This window comes from Arvicanthis niloticus, chromosome 3 (assembly GCF_011762505.2).
Source record: "Arvicanthis niloticus isolate mArvNil1 chromosome 3, mArvNil1.pat.X, whole genome shotgun sequence".
NCBI lineage: Eukaryota > Metazoa > Chordata > Mammalia > Rodentia > Muridae > Arvicanthis > Arvicanthis niloticus.
The window spans coordinates 101749955-101768517 of NC_047660.1; the positions used below are offsets into that span (position 1 = coordinate 101749955).

Here is an 18563-nt window from a genome sequence, read left to right on the forward strand (position 1 = left end):
GAACCTTCCAAAAGCTTCTTTCCCTTCTAAGCTACCTCCCCCATCTCCATCCCAACTCCACTTATCCTAGCTCCACCCATCCCAGCTCCACCTCCATCCTAGCTCCACCCATCCCAGCTCCACCCATCCCAGCTCCATCTATCCCAGCTCCACTTATCCCAGCTCCACCCATCTCAGCTCCACCCCCATCTCAGCTCCACCTCCATCCCAGCTCCATCTATCCCAGCTCCACCCATCCCAGTTTCCCCATTTAATCCTTAACCAACTCTCTTAGTGTTGAAATAATAACCTAATTCCCATTTAGAGTTCCAGCCTTTCCTCATGATTTAACACAGTGGACTAACTTATAAATTTGAACCTAATAATTTCTTTGACACATTACTGAGAATTATCCAGATAACAGGTTGTTGAAAGTCAACAGGCCATGCAAGCCTGTTGATAGATACACCTGAGACATGAGACCCTGTGGAAAGCCACCAAGTTTGCTAGTAAAGTGAATGGCCAAACCACCAAGCACCAGTCATCAAACATGAGCCCATCGAAGAAGCAGCAGGGACTGTAGATTTCAGACATATTTTTTGAAAACATTATGCTAGGGATTGAACCCAGGGCTTTTTGCACACTACAGCCGTTGGCCCACTGAGATCACAGCTAGCCTTTGTTCTTGCTTTTATTTTTGTTTTGCAGATTGGGGAGGGGGAGAAAAGCAGGGGAAGATGGAGTCTCACTATATGGTAAAAGCTAGACTGGAATTCAAGATTCCCCTGTCTTGGCCCTAAGCATGTTGGGATTATAGGCATGTGTAGAGCCATGCTGTCTGAAGTCTGCCCACGGAAATATTGCAATCCAGTCCTGCCTCAGTTTACCTTTTGCATTTAAGAAATAGATAACAACTATATTCATAAGTTTGTTTTCATCTTCAGGGAATTTTCAGAGCAAGGCTGCTTCCCCTCTAAAAACATGTTACTTTTATCTCTAGGTGTAAAACCTACAGGTGCTCCCAGTGGGTTCTGGCATAGCAAAGACTGCACTCAGATCTGCGGGTGCCATATCCATGGCACAAGAACAAATATATATTTATTTCTTTGCTGGAGATTATAACTCTCTCAAGTACTTCAGTCTATTCTTCCAAAGTACTCTAGAGGTGGGGACAGGAGTGGGGCTGTTTGTAGCTATCTACTGCACCATCAGACAGCTTTAGAAATCAACAATAAAGCATGCACATTTGTGCAAAGCACACTCATCTGTGCAAGCAAGTACATCTGTGCAAGCCCTTTGTTTTCCATTCTTGTTTGATGTTTTTCACACTTGTGTCTCCTTGAATCACCTAACCACAATTACACAATTACAGGCAACTGGCAGGGCTGCGTGGTGCTTTCATTCCTCTGGGGTTATTTAATTCTCCTAACATGATGAATGTGCTTCCAGACAGCCACCCTCTACCCCCACCCCGCCCCCAACACTGGTGCCGCCCCTATATTTGCTATTTACTAAAGTTTTCCTTGGCTTGGCCGGGTGACGGTGCCTTGTTGACCACCAGGTGGCAGTAGAGGAAGTTTGAGGCTCCTAACTCACTTGTGGCATGTCACAGTCCTTGTCCTTGCAGAGTCAGTATCCAGCCCACCTCTCTGCTCCCTGAGGAGCCCGATCAGAGATGAGTGTCCATGTAGAGAAAGGCCTGAGGGAGGAGGAGGCACTGTGAGTACCGTGCCTGACAAGCCTGTGCCCTCCCAATCGGCCTCAGAAACTCAAACTGGTCCCCAATTTCTCTGTCCCTGTGTTATCTGACTAAGTGCCCCATGTTTTAATCTGTGCGATGGTGCACTGCATGCAGCAGATGATCTTAGAGTGATTACCTTCCTTGTTTCAAAGCCCACTCTGACCCCAAGAGCTTTGCTGTTGACCTAGTTCTCAAAGCAGAAATGGAATTTTTATCAGACTGTACCTAAGCCCTCCATCATGTAAAGGGGGCAGCTGCCGCAGGCATCAGGACACTTAACGCAGTAACTGGTAAAGCGGACCTTATCCCATCAGAGAAATGGTCTCTGGCTGTCTAAGTCTCCCTGTCTTTTAGGAGCAGCAGGATCCATGCTCCTCCCCGTGTGCCATGATGACATTACCTGTGAGGGAGCAGGAAAACAAGGGAAGGTCAAAGGAAGGAGGCAGTATTTGACACGGGCACAGGTTAGAGTAGAGACTAGCAGAGGCTGGGGTTGTTGCTCAGTGGGAGAGCACTTATGTGGCAGTTGGTACTACACACACCCACATATAATAGAGATGAACCCTAGAATGAGGTGCTTGGGCATGATGGCACATTTGTGTAATCTTAGCACTAAGGAGGCAAAGGCAGGGGGACCACCACAAGCTCAAGACCAACCTGAGCTATATAGGAAGCCTTTGACACCCTCATCTTCTTGTGAACAGCCATTAGCCACAGCAGGTGAATCTCCATTACAGCCACAGACACTGTTGCCTTATCTCCCTTCTTGGAGGAGAAAGCACTTGACGGCTGCAAACCTTTGCCCTTCCATAGACCTTTGCCCCCTGTGGGGTTGAGCTTCTGTCACTCCCAGCAGAGGGACTGAAATTGCCTTCTGTCTGAGAGTTGCCATTGAACAAAACTTCTGGAGCCTAAACAGTCAGCCGTCATCAAGACCACTTGAGTGTCTGGCACATGATAAGTGGCCTTTGCAGCAGATGCACTCCCCTGTTCAGGGGTACCTACCAAGGGTACAGATTGAAGTGGAAGCACCCCCTTGCTGGAGCTGGAGTTCTTGAGGCTTCAGAAGGACTTTTGTCTCATCCCAAATGAACCCCCAGTGGGTCCAAATGAAAGTTCATGGCTCCAGTCCAGGCACGGTGGTGCATGCTTAAAATACCAAACTTCAGGAGGCTGAGGCAGGAGGATTGCAAGTTAAAGACTAACCCTGGACTATAGAGCAAGGCCCTGAATAAAGTATTCAACCCACGCTGGCCCAGAATGCACTGTGTAGCCCAGGCTAGCCTCAAACTCATTGAAATCCTCCTGTCTCAGCCTCTTGACTGCTTGGATTTCAGGCGTGAACCACTACGCCTTGGTGAGAAAGTTTACAAGAAAGCAAACTCTCCTTTGGCCCATGAGCAGTGGTAAAACATTACATCCATGCGTGATGGTTCTGGATGGTGCTGGTTCTCGGTCTGTCAACAACATAGCTGCCATGGCTAGCACTCAGTACCTGATACTTCCTCCTCCGTGCTTCACCTCACAAAGGCATCCACTGTGCTCATCCCTTCCAGGCATCCGTTGGCCTGACTTAACTCCGGGTTGTCTCTTTCTGTGGCCCCACAAACTGCTAAGCTCCAGACCCATGCACAGTCCAGGGAATCACGTGATGAGGTGGAACTGAAGTTCTGGGACAAGTGAGAGCTGACAGGTTGTCAGACACATGACTGAAGTCGTACGTAAAATCCTAGAGCTCAGAGTTGGGGAGATAGCTCAGTGGTTAAGCACTTGCTGCACACACTCATGAGGACATGAGTTCAGATCCCCAGTAACCAAGTAAATGCCAGATGGTCATGGTGTTTTGCCAGTAATTACAGCCTTGAAAGGCAGAGACAGGATTCCTAAACACATTAGCAGTACACACCATTGAGTGAGCTCTGGGTTTAACTGAGAGACTCTATCTCAATGGATAGCATAGAAGAGTAATCAAGATGCTTCCCTATCAACCCCAGTGACACACACACACACACACACACACACACACACACACACACACACTGGGGAAAATAAATCTAGAGCTCACTGAAGGGCAATAGTAACAAACACTGCAACATGCTAAGTACTCCTAAAATACTAGAGTACTAATTACAGTACCTCATTAACAGCATAGTGACAGTTATGCCATTTAATGATACCACATGGCACAGTATTGCTGATACTGCACTACAAAAGCTACTGTCGCCAAGGAAAAGAGTGTTCGGTAGCACTGGGCGGTGAAGTTAGCACCGAGACTCATGATGCTGACCCCAGTTTTAGGAACGTTAGTAAGATTGTTTTCTCCCTCCATGCCCCTTCTGCCTCACAGATTACGTTTCTGCACTATGTGTACCCAGTCAGTCAGAATTGGGAAGCTAAAGCCGAGTTTCAGTTGATGGTGTCGCAAGATTGCAACTGGGGTTTAGTGGCTCCAGTGCAGAGATTAAAAAGAAAAACAATCTACTGCACCACACTGGGGCTACTGTTGTGTGAAGCCAGGAGCTGTCAATCAGGTGGCAACCATGTTGGGATCTACTCGTGTGAAAGAGGATGTGTTTGCCAAAGGTCACCAAGGAAGAACTGAGTGGCCAGTGGAGGGGGTGTGGGGCAGGTAGGGATGAGCCTTGAGAAAGACTAGAACTGGTGAGAGGCCTGAGCCTTTCACTTCTTTTGGGACTGCCAGGCTAATCCTCTTCCCCTGCTTTGGTCTCAGCAAAATAGTCATGGTCCCCACCCCCTCTCTTCTTCCCTCCTTCCCTCCCTCCCTCCCTCCCTCCCTATTCCCTGGTTGTCCATGTGAACTACAATCCTCTTTCCCCTCTGAATCCATACAACTCCATGTCCTCTGGAGCATCCCTGACATCTGATGGGGAAGGAAACACGGCAGGTTCCAGGGCTGAGAGGGGTTGTTAATAGCATAGCTAGTAAAAGCAACAGAGTCCAAGACTGGACCTCGGGCCCAATGTCCGGTCCCACAGTCGGCAGCTGCAGGCCTGACTCGTATGAGAAGCTGAACGAGTGAATGAGGCTGGGCTGAAGGCTGGTGGCCGACAACCTTTGGAAGGGCAGCTGTACATGTTCATTTTCCTGTGCTGCTTCTCCCCTCTTCTCTCAGATGTCTGTTCAGGTGACGTGTGTCCTGTGTGTCACTGCAGTTTCCCTGCACTATAGCCATTATTCAGCATAGATTTGTGTGCACGTGCTCTGCTTGATGGGGGAGATAGAGAAGTAAGAGGAGCAGGTCATGCCATCAGACCTTACAGTCTAATGGGAAAAGGAGCCATGCAAACCTGTGATTTAAATTCGGCATGGCAAAAATTATAATAAAGGCACGAAACCATGGGCACCGCATTACTGGAGAGCCAAAGCTGAGTGGCCATATGTACAGCCATGTTGAGAACATAGTTCATGTGCTTCTTTGCCTACTGGCTGCCTCCTATCCCACCATAAGCCCATGCTTCTTGTCCAAGGGCCAGAAGAGCTCAGTGTGCTGTACTTCGCCTACAAATCCCCTTATACCCTCTAACCCTCAGCAGCAGCCTGGAGAAACACGTGAAGCCTGAGCCCATCTTTCACTTTAGATTGAGAGAAATTCCAGTGCTTGGACCCCACAGCTAGCACACAGCAGTACTGACACTTGAGCCCAGGTCGTGGGCTTCACCTCCATTCAAGAAACATGCTACTATCATCCTACACTGGACACAGAACCCTTTCCAGGAAATGCTTCCAGAAACAAACTGAAGGACTCTGACCTGTATGTCCCAGCTGCCTGTGTGCATCCCTCAGCACCCGTTCCCAGCCTGTAGGCATCGGGCATTGACCCTGGGCCTCCTCCTCCTCTTGCGTGTCAGTCTTTCATTTGCTCATAGATATCATAAATAAATTGGTGAAGGCAGAAAGCAGCTCTGACAAGAGGAGAAGTTATAAATGGGCAAGTGAGGGAGTTAGTTTTTAAGAACATGGTGTCTAAGATGTGAATCATCTTGGATCTTGTCCAAAGTACCATCGAGGTTGAGGCTGCAGCATGCACTGTGAGATCTGCATTGGAGATGCTCAAACATCTCAGTCACTCGGAGGAAAATGGCCCATCCATAGTTTGACTGATCTCTTCTAAAACAAACCAAGAAAAAACAATGTTTTAAAAGCCTAATCATAGAATGAGGCCAGAGATGAAAACCAAGGTTTTACTACCTTGTGTGTGCCATAAGGCCTCCAGTTCTAAGCTACGGTAGGCAATCTTGGTTCAAGTTCACTAGGGAACATAATAAACTTTGGAACATTAACAACAAATTAAGTCAGATGGGGACAGAAAGAAGGTAGGAGCTGGAGGGTGGGGAGGAGTGCTGGAGGATGGGGAGGAGTGCTGGAGGATGGGGAGGAGTGCTGGAGGATGGGGAGGAGTGCTGGAGGAAGGGGAGGAGTGCTGGAGGATGGGGAGGAGTGCTGGAGGGTGGGGAGGAGTGCTGGAGGGTGGGGAGGAGTGCTGGAGGATGGGGAGGAGTGCTGGAGGATGGGGAGGAGTGCTGGAGGGTGGGGAGGAGTGCTGGAGGGTGGGGAGGAGTGCTGGAGGATGGGGAGGAGTGCTGGAGGGTGGGGAGGAGTGCTGGAGGGTGGGGAGGAGTGCTGGAGGATGGGGAGGAGTGCTGGAGGATGGGGAGGAGTGCTGGAGGATGGGGAGGAGTGCTGGAGGGTGGGGAGGAGTGCTGGAGGGTGGGGAGGAGTGCTGGAGGATGGGGAGGAGTGCTGGAGGATGGGGAGGAGTGCTGGAGGGTGGGGAGGAGTGCTGGAGGATGGGGAGGAGTGCTGGAGGATGGGGAGGAGTGCTGGAGGGTGGGGAGGAGTGCTGGAGGGTGGGGAGGAGTGCTGGAGGGTGGGGAGGAGTGCTGGAGGGTGGGGAGGAGTGCTGGAGGGTGGGGAGGAGTGCTGGAGGATGGGGAGGAGTGCTGGAGGATGGGGAGGAGTGCTGGAGGATGGGGAGGAGTGCTGGAGGATGGGGAGGAGTGCTGGAGGGTGGGGAGGAGTGCTGGAGGGTGGGGAGGAGTGCTGGAGGGTGGGGAGGAGTGCTGGAGGATGGGGAGGAGTGCTGGAGGATGGGGAGGAGTGCTGGAGGGTGGGGAGGAGTGCTGGAGGGTGGGGAGGAGTGCTGGAGGATGGGGAGGAGTGCTGGAGGATGGGGAGGAGTGCTGGAGGGTGGGGAGGAGTGCTGGAGGATGGGGAGGAGTGCTGGAGGATGGGGAGGAGTGCTGGAGGGTGGGGAGGAGTGCTGGAGGGTGGGGAGGAGTGCTGGAGGGTGGGGAGGAGTGCTGGAGGATGGGGAGGAGTGCTGGAGGGTGGGGAGGAGTGCTGGAGGATGGGGAGGAGTGCTGGAGGATGGGGAGGAGTGCTGGAGGATGGGGAGGAGTGCTGGAGGATGGGGAGGAGTGCTGGAGGGTGGGGAGGAGTGCTGGAGGGTGGGGAGGAGTGCTGGAGGATGGGGAGGAGTGCTGGAGGATGGGGAGGAGTGCTGGAGGATGGGGAGGAGTGCTGGAGGGTGGGGAGGAGTGCTGGAGGGTGGGGAGGAGTGCTGGAGGGTGGGGAGGAGTGCTGGAGGGTGGGGAGGAGTGCTGGAGGATGGGGAGGAGTGCTGGAGGGTGGGGAGGAGTGCTGGAGGATGGGGAGGAGTGCTGGAGGGTGGGGAGGAGTGCTGGAGGATGGGGAGGAGTGCTGGAGGATGGGGAGGAGTGCTGGAGGATGGGGAGGAGTGCTGGAGGGTGGGGAGGAGTGCTGGAGGATGGGGAGGAGTGCTGGATGATGGGGAGGAGTGCTGGAGGGTGGGGAGGAGTGCTGGAGGATGGGGAGGAGTGTTGGAGGGTGGGGAGGAGTGCTTGAGGGTGGGGAGGAGTGCTGTGAATGTCTTCTAAATTCATGAACTCACTGCAGCTATGGTGACTGGCACAACTGGACTTATTTGATTTTGATATCACACACAGAGAGAGAGAGAGAGAGAGAGAGAGAGAGAGAGAGAGAACACAAACATAACAAACATAAAGAGAGAGAGAGAGAGAGAGAGAGAGAGAGAGAGAGAGAGAGAACACACACAAACATAACAAACATAAAGAGGGACAGGGTATATGCTGGGGTAGGTGGGGAATATTGTTGAATAAGAAATAAAATATATTTAATAAGTAAGTAAAATCCTGACATTCGGGAGGCAGAGGCAGGAAGATCTCTGTGAGTTTGAAGCCAGCCTTGTCCACATCACAAGTTCCAGGCCTGCCAGAGCAACATAGTGAGACCCATCTCAAACAAGAAGTCAAATGCAGATTGTAATATATGCTATTTTGTTTCTTTGTAGGGAATGCCAGTGCAGAAGAGGATCCAGTATGACTACTAACCTATGACTCCTAACAGTATGACAGGTATCTACGTGTTCTTCCTTGATTTTCTTTGTGTCTTCATCTGTGTGCACCCAAAGTTACATACTGGGGTCCTAAAGCCAACCTGAGAATCTTAGCAGCAGTTATTTCCAAGCATCAAGTATTATTACTCTCTCTCCTCCTTCGAAATGATGTCATTACCAGGAGGCTGACCTAGGGGAGACACTAGTTTCAGTGAAAGGCTAGTGTTCAGTCCTCCTAGGATCACCTCTATGCACTGAAGTCATTATGCTTCAAATTCTTTTGGAGTCACGTAATAAATGGTTCTGCAGCCTTAGTGACCACAAGTCAGTATATCTTTCCCAACAAGAGCTGCCTGGTCCAGCAGCAGTAAATCCAAAGGCAATGTGAGGAAATCACATATGGCATGTGTGAGCTTTGAATCCATTAACAGTGCCAGGGAGAGCCAGAGGCACCCGACAGGCTGCCTTGTGCATACAACGGCCCAGGGACCAAGCAAACACCAAAGGCTGAAAACCTTAGGTATAAGCAGGCCTAAACACTCTGGTTCCCTCTGAAGCAAACCACCCTTGATTATATGTGACCACTGGAAAGAAGACAGGCTAGGACATTCAGAGGTTTTGAATTAGAAAGAGATGGAAAACTAAATTTTTAAATGAAATATCCAAAATTTAAAATATCTACATTAAACTTAGGAACTATCAAAGATTCATGGACCAAAATTTGTCTGCTGACTGAAATCAACCCATGAGCTCTCAGAGCATGGCACTGGCTCTCTGCCTTCTACCTTAATTCCAAGCCAATGCCTGGCCTAGTAGTTGCTATGGCAGCAGGGAGAATGCCCATACTCCTCTGCACATCATAAAACAGCCTGGCCTTCGGGGATTCGTTTGTGACACTTCCCCACCCTAGAATGGACCAAATGGACAGTCAGTTCCTTTGAGAATCTATTCTCTAATACACTTGAAAACCCAAAGCAGCTGTGATCAAACCATTATCTCCAGGGCATCACACCCTGGCTCCCTACCCACCAGGGCTTGAACTCTTGATTTGGGAAAAGATAGAGCACCTGGACGAACCAGAATGGCTTGCACCTGTAGAAATGGGGACTCAGAATTACACACCCTCTCCGCAGCTTACTTCACATCAGAAAACACCACTCCTCCCATTTCACTGGCAAAAAAAAAAAAAAAAAAAAAAAAAAGTCAGGTTCTTCTTCATTCAAGTCTTACCCATTTCTGTGCAGAAATCATGCTGACATGGTGGGAAATTAGTGTGACTCCATCTCAACCACAGCCTCCATGTGCCCAACCGAGGGTCTGAAAGGCAGCCCTGGGCAGAGAGTAACAATCCCTGTCTCTGTTTGTACATGTGAAAGCGCACAGGCAACAGACTGCAGGTCATGGCACAGCAAGCAGGGACGCCATTCCTATTGGAGAAAGTCTAAATGGTCTCATGAGGTACATGGCGATAGCTCTGTACTCCACCATGAGCTGCCCCTGAAAACACGTCCTAAGGAAGGAACTCTAGAGAGCATACATCGAGACATAGAAATAGCAATGCTTAATGTGGTTGTGGATAATAACATGATATTTGCTTGCTGTGGGAGGCAGATAAGTAGTGATCATTCATCCATGTGCCTCTAGGACAATAATCGGCAATACTGATAGACTGTTGGATGGTTGGTTGATTGATTGAGGACTCATCTGATCTCTAGTTATAAAAGGCAGTGAATAGATATTCTGCTTCTATAATCCATTCAGTGTCTTGTCATGGGTCCCCCCATGATGCTACCACAGCATGAAGAGTCTTAAACTATACATTACTAAGTCAGCTTGTCTGTTTTCTAGTGAAACTCGGCCTACAAACCAGGCAGAAGGCCAGTTTTGGCAGTGAGCTGTCTTTGCTGGTCCTCTTGTGGAGTCCCCAGTAGGCATGGAGATTTCCTCCAGCTTCAGCTCACTCCAATGCTGAACAGAACCTGAAGCTGAGACTCTGGACTAGGAACCAGGGTTGCTACTAGACAGAGAGTAACCTTGCAGGCTGAGCTGCCTCCTAGTGGGAGGGATTGGTCTAACTTCCAGTAGGCTTTTTCCTCCTGAAGCTCAGGCAGCTGCATTCATAAAAGCCCACTCCACAGATCGGCTGTGTGTGTGAATGGGCTCAAATAAGAAAATCATTACATTAGAGGCTTTTATCTGTGTGTGAAATGAAGCCGTTCCTTGTTTCCCTCTCCCTCGATGCAGGCTCCAGCCTCAGCATCGTTTTAACTTACAGGGAGACCACAGTAAAGACAAAAGCCACTGGAACCATGCTTACTCTAGGTGCATAATTTAAAAGCCAAGTATGCGTTCTTTCTCTTGAGAAGACATAACAAGTACCATGGCTGCTAAGCATTAAAGAACATCAGTTAACCCTGCTGAGAAGACAGCCAGCGTTAAATGAGTGGACTTAGGAATGAGGCTCCTTCCTTCCTAACAGCAAGCCAGCATTTCTCACAAACCAGTGGTTCTCAGCCTTCCTAATGCTGCTACCCTTTGATGTGGTTCCTCATGTTGTGGTGACCTTCAGCCGTAAAATTGTTTTTGTTGCTATTTCCTAACTATAATTTTGCTACTTTTATAAACAGTAATGCAAATATCAAGCATGTGGGCTATCGGCTATGTGACCTCTGTTCAACCCCCCCAGGGGTCGCAGCCCACAAATTAAGAACCAATGGTATACAGGCTTTTTTAGCTACAGAGCTTGTGAAATATATGTATTTTGAATGTACTTGATGGAAATGTGTCTGTTTTCTGGGGTTACCATCAGCTGGTGGAGCTGGGTCTTGCCAAAGCTTTGTCTCTTTGCCTTGCCTTAATCTGAAATTAGGGCTACGTGACATCACTCACTGAATAATTCTTAAAGGGGAAGGTAAGAAAGTTCCTTCATACGATATTCTATTGGTGGAGCATTAAGCTCTATTTCCAGGTAATCTGAGGGAATGATCTAGACATTTATGACACCTTAATAAGCCCTATTTTGAGTAAAGCCATGATTCACAGCACAGGGGGATCGGTCCTAGGATGTGAACACCTAACATTCCTAACAGCAAAGCAAAAAGCGTTCTGGCATTATTTGACAAAGAAACCAAGAGCTTAGACTTCTCTGACTGTTCTGAGGCTGTGGCAGCCAAAATTTGTAGCATTGTGTAGAGCCTCTCTTCATGAGGCTACGATGAGCATAGAGTTAGTACAGTCTTCCTAGGCCCGAGATGTAAGCCACACTCCCGACCAGCCCTCTTAGGGAACAGTATATTCCTGGTTTCATGATTTCACCAGCACTTCTTCCTTCTGGCTGCTTGTTCCTTTCACCGCATCAGTATCCTGTTTGTTTTCTTTATTTGTTTCCCTTTATAAATCATTATTACTGAGGGTCCCAGCACAGGGCTGTTGCAGGGATACCCTGGGCTTGCAGCAGTGGGCTCAATGTTTACTTTTTTTTTTTTTCTGTGTGAAGTAGATTGCTAAGAGTGACATAGAGTTATTTACATTTTTATTACTTCTGGAGTTAAGCATTTTTCACATGTTTATTGGCCACTCACATGAAGCTTCCTGTCTGTATTTGTTACTCATTTTCCATTGTTATCTTTGCCCTTTTTTTCCGTTATCTATGTTAGTTATTCATATATTAACAATGTCACCTAAGCCAATCACTCAGTCTCTCCAAATATGACCGATGTGCCCCCACTTCATGCACTACCTCCCAGACCAACCTGCTGCACCAGGAATCTGCAGGAATGAGAACTCCATTGTTCGTTTCCCTTTGAGGACAGAGCCCCTTAACACGCCTCTCCCATTCGCATGGTATAAGCCCCAAGTTAGTTGGGAATTTACCACATTGAAAAGCAAAGGAAAAGAAAGCTGGACACGTCCATCATTTTACATTCTCTTCCTGTGGCGTGCATGGCAGAGAGAGGTGGAAATCTCCACATCGTGCCCTCTCTAAAGAGATCAGAGCCTCAGTTCATCGTCTCCATTCTTCACCATAAGCAGGAAAAACATCAAGAAACTACAGGAAGTGCCTCAGTGTGTACCAGCAGAGGGAGACCCTGAGCCTGAGGCCATCTCTAGCACTAGGGGGGAAAGGAGCAAAAAGAGAAAAAAAAATGAAATTTAAGGGAGAGTTTCTACACAGCTAAGACAGCTAATCCCCAAACCAGACACAAATGCTTCACTTTTAAATTGAGAGGACGATGGGCTCTTTCAGAGTCTACTAGCAAGGGCCTGGCCCCTGCTCTCTTGTCGCCTGCCTGTCCCTTCCCTTCCCTCCTCTCCTCTCTTTAGCTTCCTTGCAAAAACTGTGGGAGGGTCAGGGCTTTCTGAGAGAAACCAGGTATGGAATTTTCCATTTCCAGTCAGACCAGTGAGAACCGCCTTTCAAACCTCCAAATCTGTAAGATTGTGTGTGTGTGTGTGTGTGTGTGTGTGTGTGTGTGTGTGTATCATCCTTAACACCTCCTGAATCTTCCTTAATCTATGCTTTTAGTATTTGACTCTTTCCTACCTCTCCCTTAGTCCATTGTGCCTCCAGCTCTCTCTGCCTTAACCCCTGTGTTACCATCACTGACATCCCACTTTAACCCTGTGTTATCATCACAGACATCCCACTGTAACCCTGTGTTACCATCACAGACATCCCACTGTAACCCTGTGTTACCATCACTGACATCCCACTGTAACCCTGTGTTACCATCACTGACATCCCACTGTAACCCTGTGTTACCATCACTGACATCCCACTGTAACCCTGTGTTACCATCACTGACATCCCACTGTAACCCTGTGTTACCATCACTGACATCCCACTGTAACCCTGTGTTACCATCACTGACATCCCACTGTAACCCCTGTGTTACCATCACTGACATCCCACTGTAACCCTGTGTTACCATCACTGACATCCCACTGTAACCCTGTGTTACCATCACTGACATCCCACTGTAACCCTGTGTTACCATCACTGACATCCCACTGTAACCCTGTGTTACCATCACTGACATCCCACTGTGACCCTGTGTTACCATCACTGACATCCCACTGTGACCCTGTGTTACCATCACTGACATCCCACTGTGACCCTGTGTTACCATCACTGACATCCCACTGTAACCCTGTGTTATCATCACTGACATCCCACTGTAACCCTGTGTTACCATCACTGACATCCCACTGTAACCCTGTGTTACCATCACTGACATCCCACTGTAACCCTGTGTTATCATCACTGACATCCCACTGTAACCCCTGTGTTACCATCACTGACATCCCACTGTAACCCTGTGTTATCATCACTGACATCCCACTGTAACCCTGTGTTACCATCACTACCCCACTGACAACATCCCATCATCCCCACTATCGCCATTCCGATCAATCCATCTCAACCTCATTGCTCTAAGCAATGTCCAGGGTCCCTCTACTTGGTTTCTGCTAACAGGCACAAAAAATACAATAACCCAACAAGGTTCTAATAAGATAGAATGTCTTCCCCTGGGTTCTCTCAGATCCTACTGAAGTCCAGAGCAGTGGCACATACATAAGTCAAGCTCATTCCGAGAGAGAGAGAGAGAGAGAGAGAGAGAGAGAGAGAGAGAGAGAGGAAGAAGAAGAAGAGGAGGAGGAGGAGGAGGAGGAGGAGGAGGAGGGAAGAGAAGAGAAGAGAAGAGAAGAGAAGAGAAGAGAAGAGAAGAGAAGAGAAGAGAAGAGAAAGAACGAACATAATCTTCCCCAACAAGAGTTTTATGCATAATGAGTTTACCATTTTCTTTAGTTTGCAGTGAGCCAAGACCTATTTTTCTATGTCACTACCACCAGCCCCAGCTACCAGCGCCAGGCACCTATTTATCACCTTTTGCTTGTTTTTTTAAGGCTTAACTCTGATGACATTATCACTCTGGAGCCTAGCTGTTCTGTAGAAAGGAGGCCACTGTGGACCTCCATGTCCACAAGCATGTAGCATGCACATGTGTCTCTGTCCTGATACTGGAGCTGAACTGAGAGGGGTTTTTTTTTTTTTCTCTAAGTCTCATGATTTACACAGTTGATCAACTAAGGCAGATGTGGTGGAGTGGTTCTCCCAAGGTTACTGCAGTGGACTACTGAGTTTTGGAATCATCACTTTCCAATCTTTGGGAGCCTGGGTTAAACAAATCTAATGAATGATGGTATTTCTCTTGTTTGCTTTCCATTTTTTTGCTTTTGATTGAAATTCTTAATCTTCACCATCAAACTACATTATCAAATCTAAGTCTCCCCCACCAAGCTGTTGGTCTTTGTCTGTCCCTATCTCAGCCAAGGGTGACAAATTCTCATATAAGCAGAGGCGGCTACCTGGGAGGATGCTGTGACTCTTGTCCATGATTGACAGGCCATGGTTCCTGAACATGAATCTGACCAGTGCGCACCGTCTCTTACCTAAATGTCCATCTAGTCCTGGCCCCTTCAGCTCAAAGCTCAAAGTCTTTTGGGAAATGATCAACCATGGCAGCCTTTCTTGTGGAAGGAACAATGACCTCAGAAGGAAGCTTGGTCTGTCTTACCTCGTTTTTTGTGACTTAGTAACAGGTCAGGTTGGTCCTCTGTGCTGCTCGTAGGTTCTTTCTAGTCCCACTGGTGTTTGATGTTATGGGAAGAGGCTTGTTCTTGCTGCTGCTGCTGTTGTTTTGTCTTAAGCCCTCAGGGGAACAAGTTTTCTGGAGCACAGCACGCGTAGGTTTGGTTGGACTGTACATTTAATCCATTGGAGGAGCTTTTAGAACACTGAGATTTCCTGCTGGCCCTAGGTGAGGCAGTGAGACACATAGGAATGTCTTCCCAGTCTGCTATCATGAAGTACCTGGTACACAGCAGGCGCGCATCAAGCGTCCATCAGAATTCCTGCTCTGCATTTACAAAAACCGATGTGGGAGGTACTTGTACTTTTTTAAGAAGCTTGTTTTGTAGAGAAGTTTAAATGTCTATAGCTCATCCCTGCAATTCAAATTTAGCTCCTGGTTAAGCTGTCCTGTGAGGATTTTCTGTATAGATTGAAGCTTTTTGATTTTTTTTTTTTCTAAAAATGGAGAGATATCCAAAAGTGCTTCAGTCGATCTTTATGACTTTATGAGGCTACAATGAACAGGATGGTAAAGGGGTCCAGGGAAGGGGAAGTTTGATGCAACGTCTTTCTTGCTTCAGTACCGTCCAATGCAAACTGCTATTGCTGTGGCTGTTGCTGATGCTTCGGATTATAATAGGCATCTATTCCTAATGCAGTCAGATCACAGGGAACCACCTCAGACATGTGCTGGAGCTCAGAACTCCCCAGAATATAAACGTAGCAAGCGTGATTACATCCTGCAGAAAGAGACAACAAGAAGCGGCCAGGAGGGACTGTTTTTTAAAGTCACAAATTCCATTTTATTTTATTTGCACAGTATCAGATTGTGGTTTCTGATATTCTTACACCCAACAAATTCTTATTTCTTTATGCCCTTCACACTCTTCTGGACTCTATGTTTCTAAACATATTATCTAAAAGCAACATTTGCTAACAGAATCCATTGGCTTATTTTTAGTAAGCAAAGTCATTTAGAGATGAATCTTACCTTTCGATGTTCAAGATGAAGTAACCAGTGTCCCCACTGGACCTAGGCAAGAGTTTTTCATGCCTTTATTAGAGGTCAGGGGACATAGGACTCTTAGTGGGCTTGGCTAAGCTACCTCATATCCTTCTATCATTTCCCTTGAGCCTTTTTAAACTTTAAAATTTCTCCATGTTTCTTTCTGCCAGTAGTGTTTTTATAGATCTCAATTAAACCCCATTTGAATAACCAAAGTTAAATATTCTTACACCCCAAATTTCTCAACTAAAGACTTCCTATACTATTTATCTAAATGGAAAATAAATGGAGCCATCAGGAACCCAGTTATGCCAGCATAGCCTTGAGGCAAGTCTTTTAGTATTATTGCAAAATCAATCAAGATGAGTCTATAAAAATGAATATTAAAAATCCTTATACTCAGTAAAGCATAAAGAACATATTGGCGATGAGCTCAGCCTATTGGATGCCATGCCCAAAGTTAGATCAGGAAACAATTGGCAGAGGCTGGAAAAATGGCTCAGGAGTTCAAAGCACCTATTGCTCTTACAAAGGACCTACAGTGAGTGCCCAGCACCCACAACTGCCTATAATTCCAATTCCTGAAGATGTGTACACACATGGTATACATAAACTCATACAGGCACATATACATAAATACAAATAATAAAAAAAATCATTGACCTAAACTATAACATTATCAAATTCCTTGAGTTTTTTCAACAAGAACTGTTAAATCAATTTAACACTGGCATCCAAGACACTGTTCAGCATACACACATGGGCGAGGACAGCATGGGCAGAGATCCCAGTCTCTGAGCACATGAGGACAAAGGACACTTGGAGACTGCAGTCTGTACACTGAGATGACACATAAGGAACCTAAGACCATTAGTGTGAGCATGCTGTAACCTCGCAGGAATGTCCTGCACTGGTGCTTAGCTTGAGCCTTCAAGAGTCTCATGCCTGAGGTCTCCACTGGATCCTGTTGGATTTCAGAAATTCTTAGACATACAGTAGACAGAGAGCCCTTTGGAGTCTGCTGGCCTCTGATAATGAAATAACGCTTTAGGCTACAGTAGCTAAGCTTCTTCCCAAATCTCAGTGACTTTATAAAACAGAATTATAATCCTGATCGTAAGACTGATGCTGTGTGTACTTGGATGGCAGGTGACACTTGTCTCCATCATTTGGAGGCTCCATCCTTCTTCAACCCCATCTTCTTCTTGGGCTTCAAATGTTTCTACAAAATGAAAAGAATGACAGAAAATGAAGAAAACACACAAGGCCCAATAATCCCATTCGTTCTAATTGGCTGAAACTTAGCCCCATGTTCGTATCTCACTGCAAGGGAGGCTGGGAAATATAAATGAGCTATACCACCAAGTGTGGAGCACACAACTTTTGATTGTGAGTCTGTGTCTCAAGTGACCATTCAAAGCACAGTAGTATTACATAGGTGTCAAAGGCCTTGGTCTTTATAATGAGGGAACTGTTTCATCAAAAACCAAAAAAAAAAAAAAAAAAAAAAAAACCACACTTCCAGTTGTTTGACCCTTCCCAGGAAACAATCAATATTCCTAGTCAGGACAAGGGTGGTCTGTCGTGCAGACCCTAAAGAAGCAACCATAACTGCATCTGGTGTTGGAGTCACACACGTGTCTTTATTATTAGCCTCGTGGCTTGACCTCTTGGTCCTCACTTTGCGACAGGAGGATGGGCAGAGTGCATATTAGTCTTACATTAGAAACCTACCTCAGCCATCCACATACATGGATTTAAGTACCTCCTCTATGGAATCTCCTAAAAGTGCAAACTAAGACAAGAGGCAAAGAGCCAGACCAGAGCACGCAGTGTGGACTGCGCCCCTCCCTCCACTGCCTGACTCACAGCTGTATGAGTTTCTTCCTTTTCAGTCCTTTGCTAAGAAGATAGGTTTAACCCTAGAAATCCCAGCTAGAGTAAGCTATTGTTACCAATGTACCCATGAGACAGACAGGCAAAGCAGAGAGCACTTCAAGTGTCCCTGTTGTCTGGATTGACAGGGCAAGAATGTTTATTATGCCCAAGAAGGATTTTAACTTGCAGAGGTAAAACATAATGATTCCAGATACAAACAAATACTCCCCCAGTCTCAAAGAAGCACGGAAGTGGAGAGTCCTCTCCCAGGCTCATTCCTTTATTGGCTCATCTCTCCCTAACAAAGCAGGAAGAAGGTTTTCAGAGATGCTTAGTGGCTTCCTAGAAGATGCCTACCATCCTGCCTGCCAGTAAGTCAGGAAAGGCATGCAAGCCCCCCAAAAGAAGGAGGTTAACAACCTAGCTGCCTCCCAGCCTGGGACAATCTTACATCTGGACTCCTCTGTCAGCCTTTGCTTTTCTGTTTCCTGTGTTGCCCAATGGGATAGACGGCCTTTGTATTCATTTTGTTTGACTGCTGAGATAATGTAGTCTGCTCATTTCAGTCTTGTTTTGCTCTCTTCTGTTTCTCTCTCTCTCTCTCTCTCTCTCTCTCTCTCTCTCTCTCTCTCTCTCTCTGTGTGTGTGTGTGTGTGTGTCTGTCTCTCTCTCTCTGTCTCTCTCTCTCTCTCTCATCTCTATTTATTTTTTTTTATATTAAACACAGAATAGCATGGCAAGTGAGGAAGCAGGGACACCATGTCTTCACCCAGGAAAAGTATATACCACCCTACCTCTAGTCTGCCCCGAACCAGTCATCTTTACGTGCCCCCAACTTTTGCTGACCCCTAAAGCAACAGGGGATCTAAGAACACAAGCCTGAGTGGGCATCTACCCAGCGTCCAGCTGTGACATTGGGTGAGCCACT

The 18563-nt window shown here is 47.2% G+C and overlaps 1 protein-coding gene across 12 annotated transcripts in view; it reads left to right on the top strand.

Moving 5' to 3' along the window:
- The window catches only part of Thrb (thyroid hormone receptor beta), a 327549-nt gene that overhangs the window by 220666 nt on the left and 88320 nt on the right, over nt 1–18563 (top strand). For all 12 annotated transcript variants that reach the window (XM_076931599.1, XM_076931596.1, XM_076931598.1 and 9 more), the window contains one exon: nt 8073–8136. In XM_076931599.1, the coding sequence (XP_076787714.1) occupies nt 8115–8136 (22 nt within the window). In that variant the 5' untranslated portion in view covers nt 8073–8114. The remainder of the gene's footprint in view (nt 1–8072; nt 8137–18563) is intronic.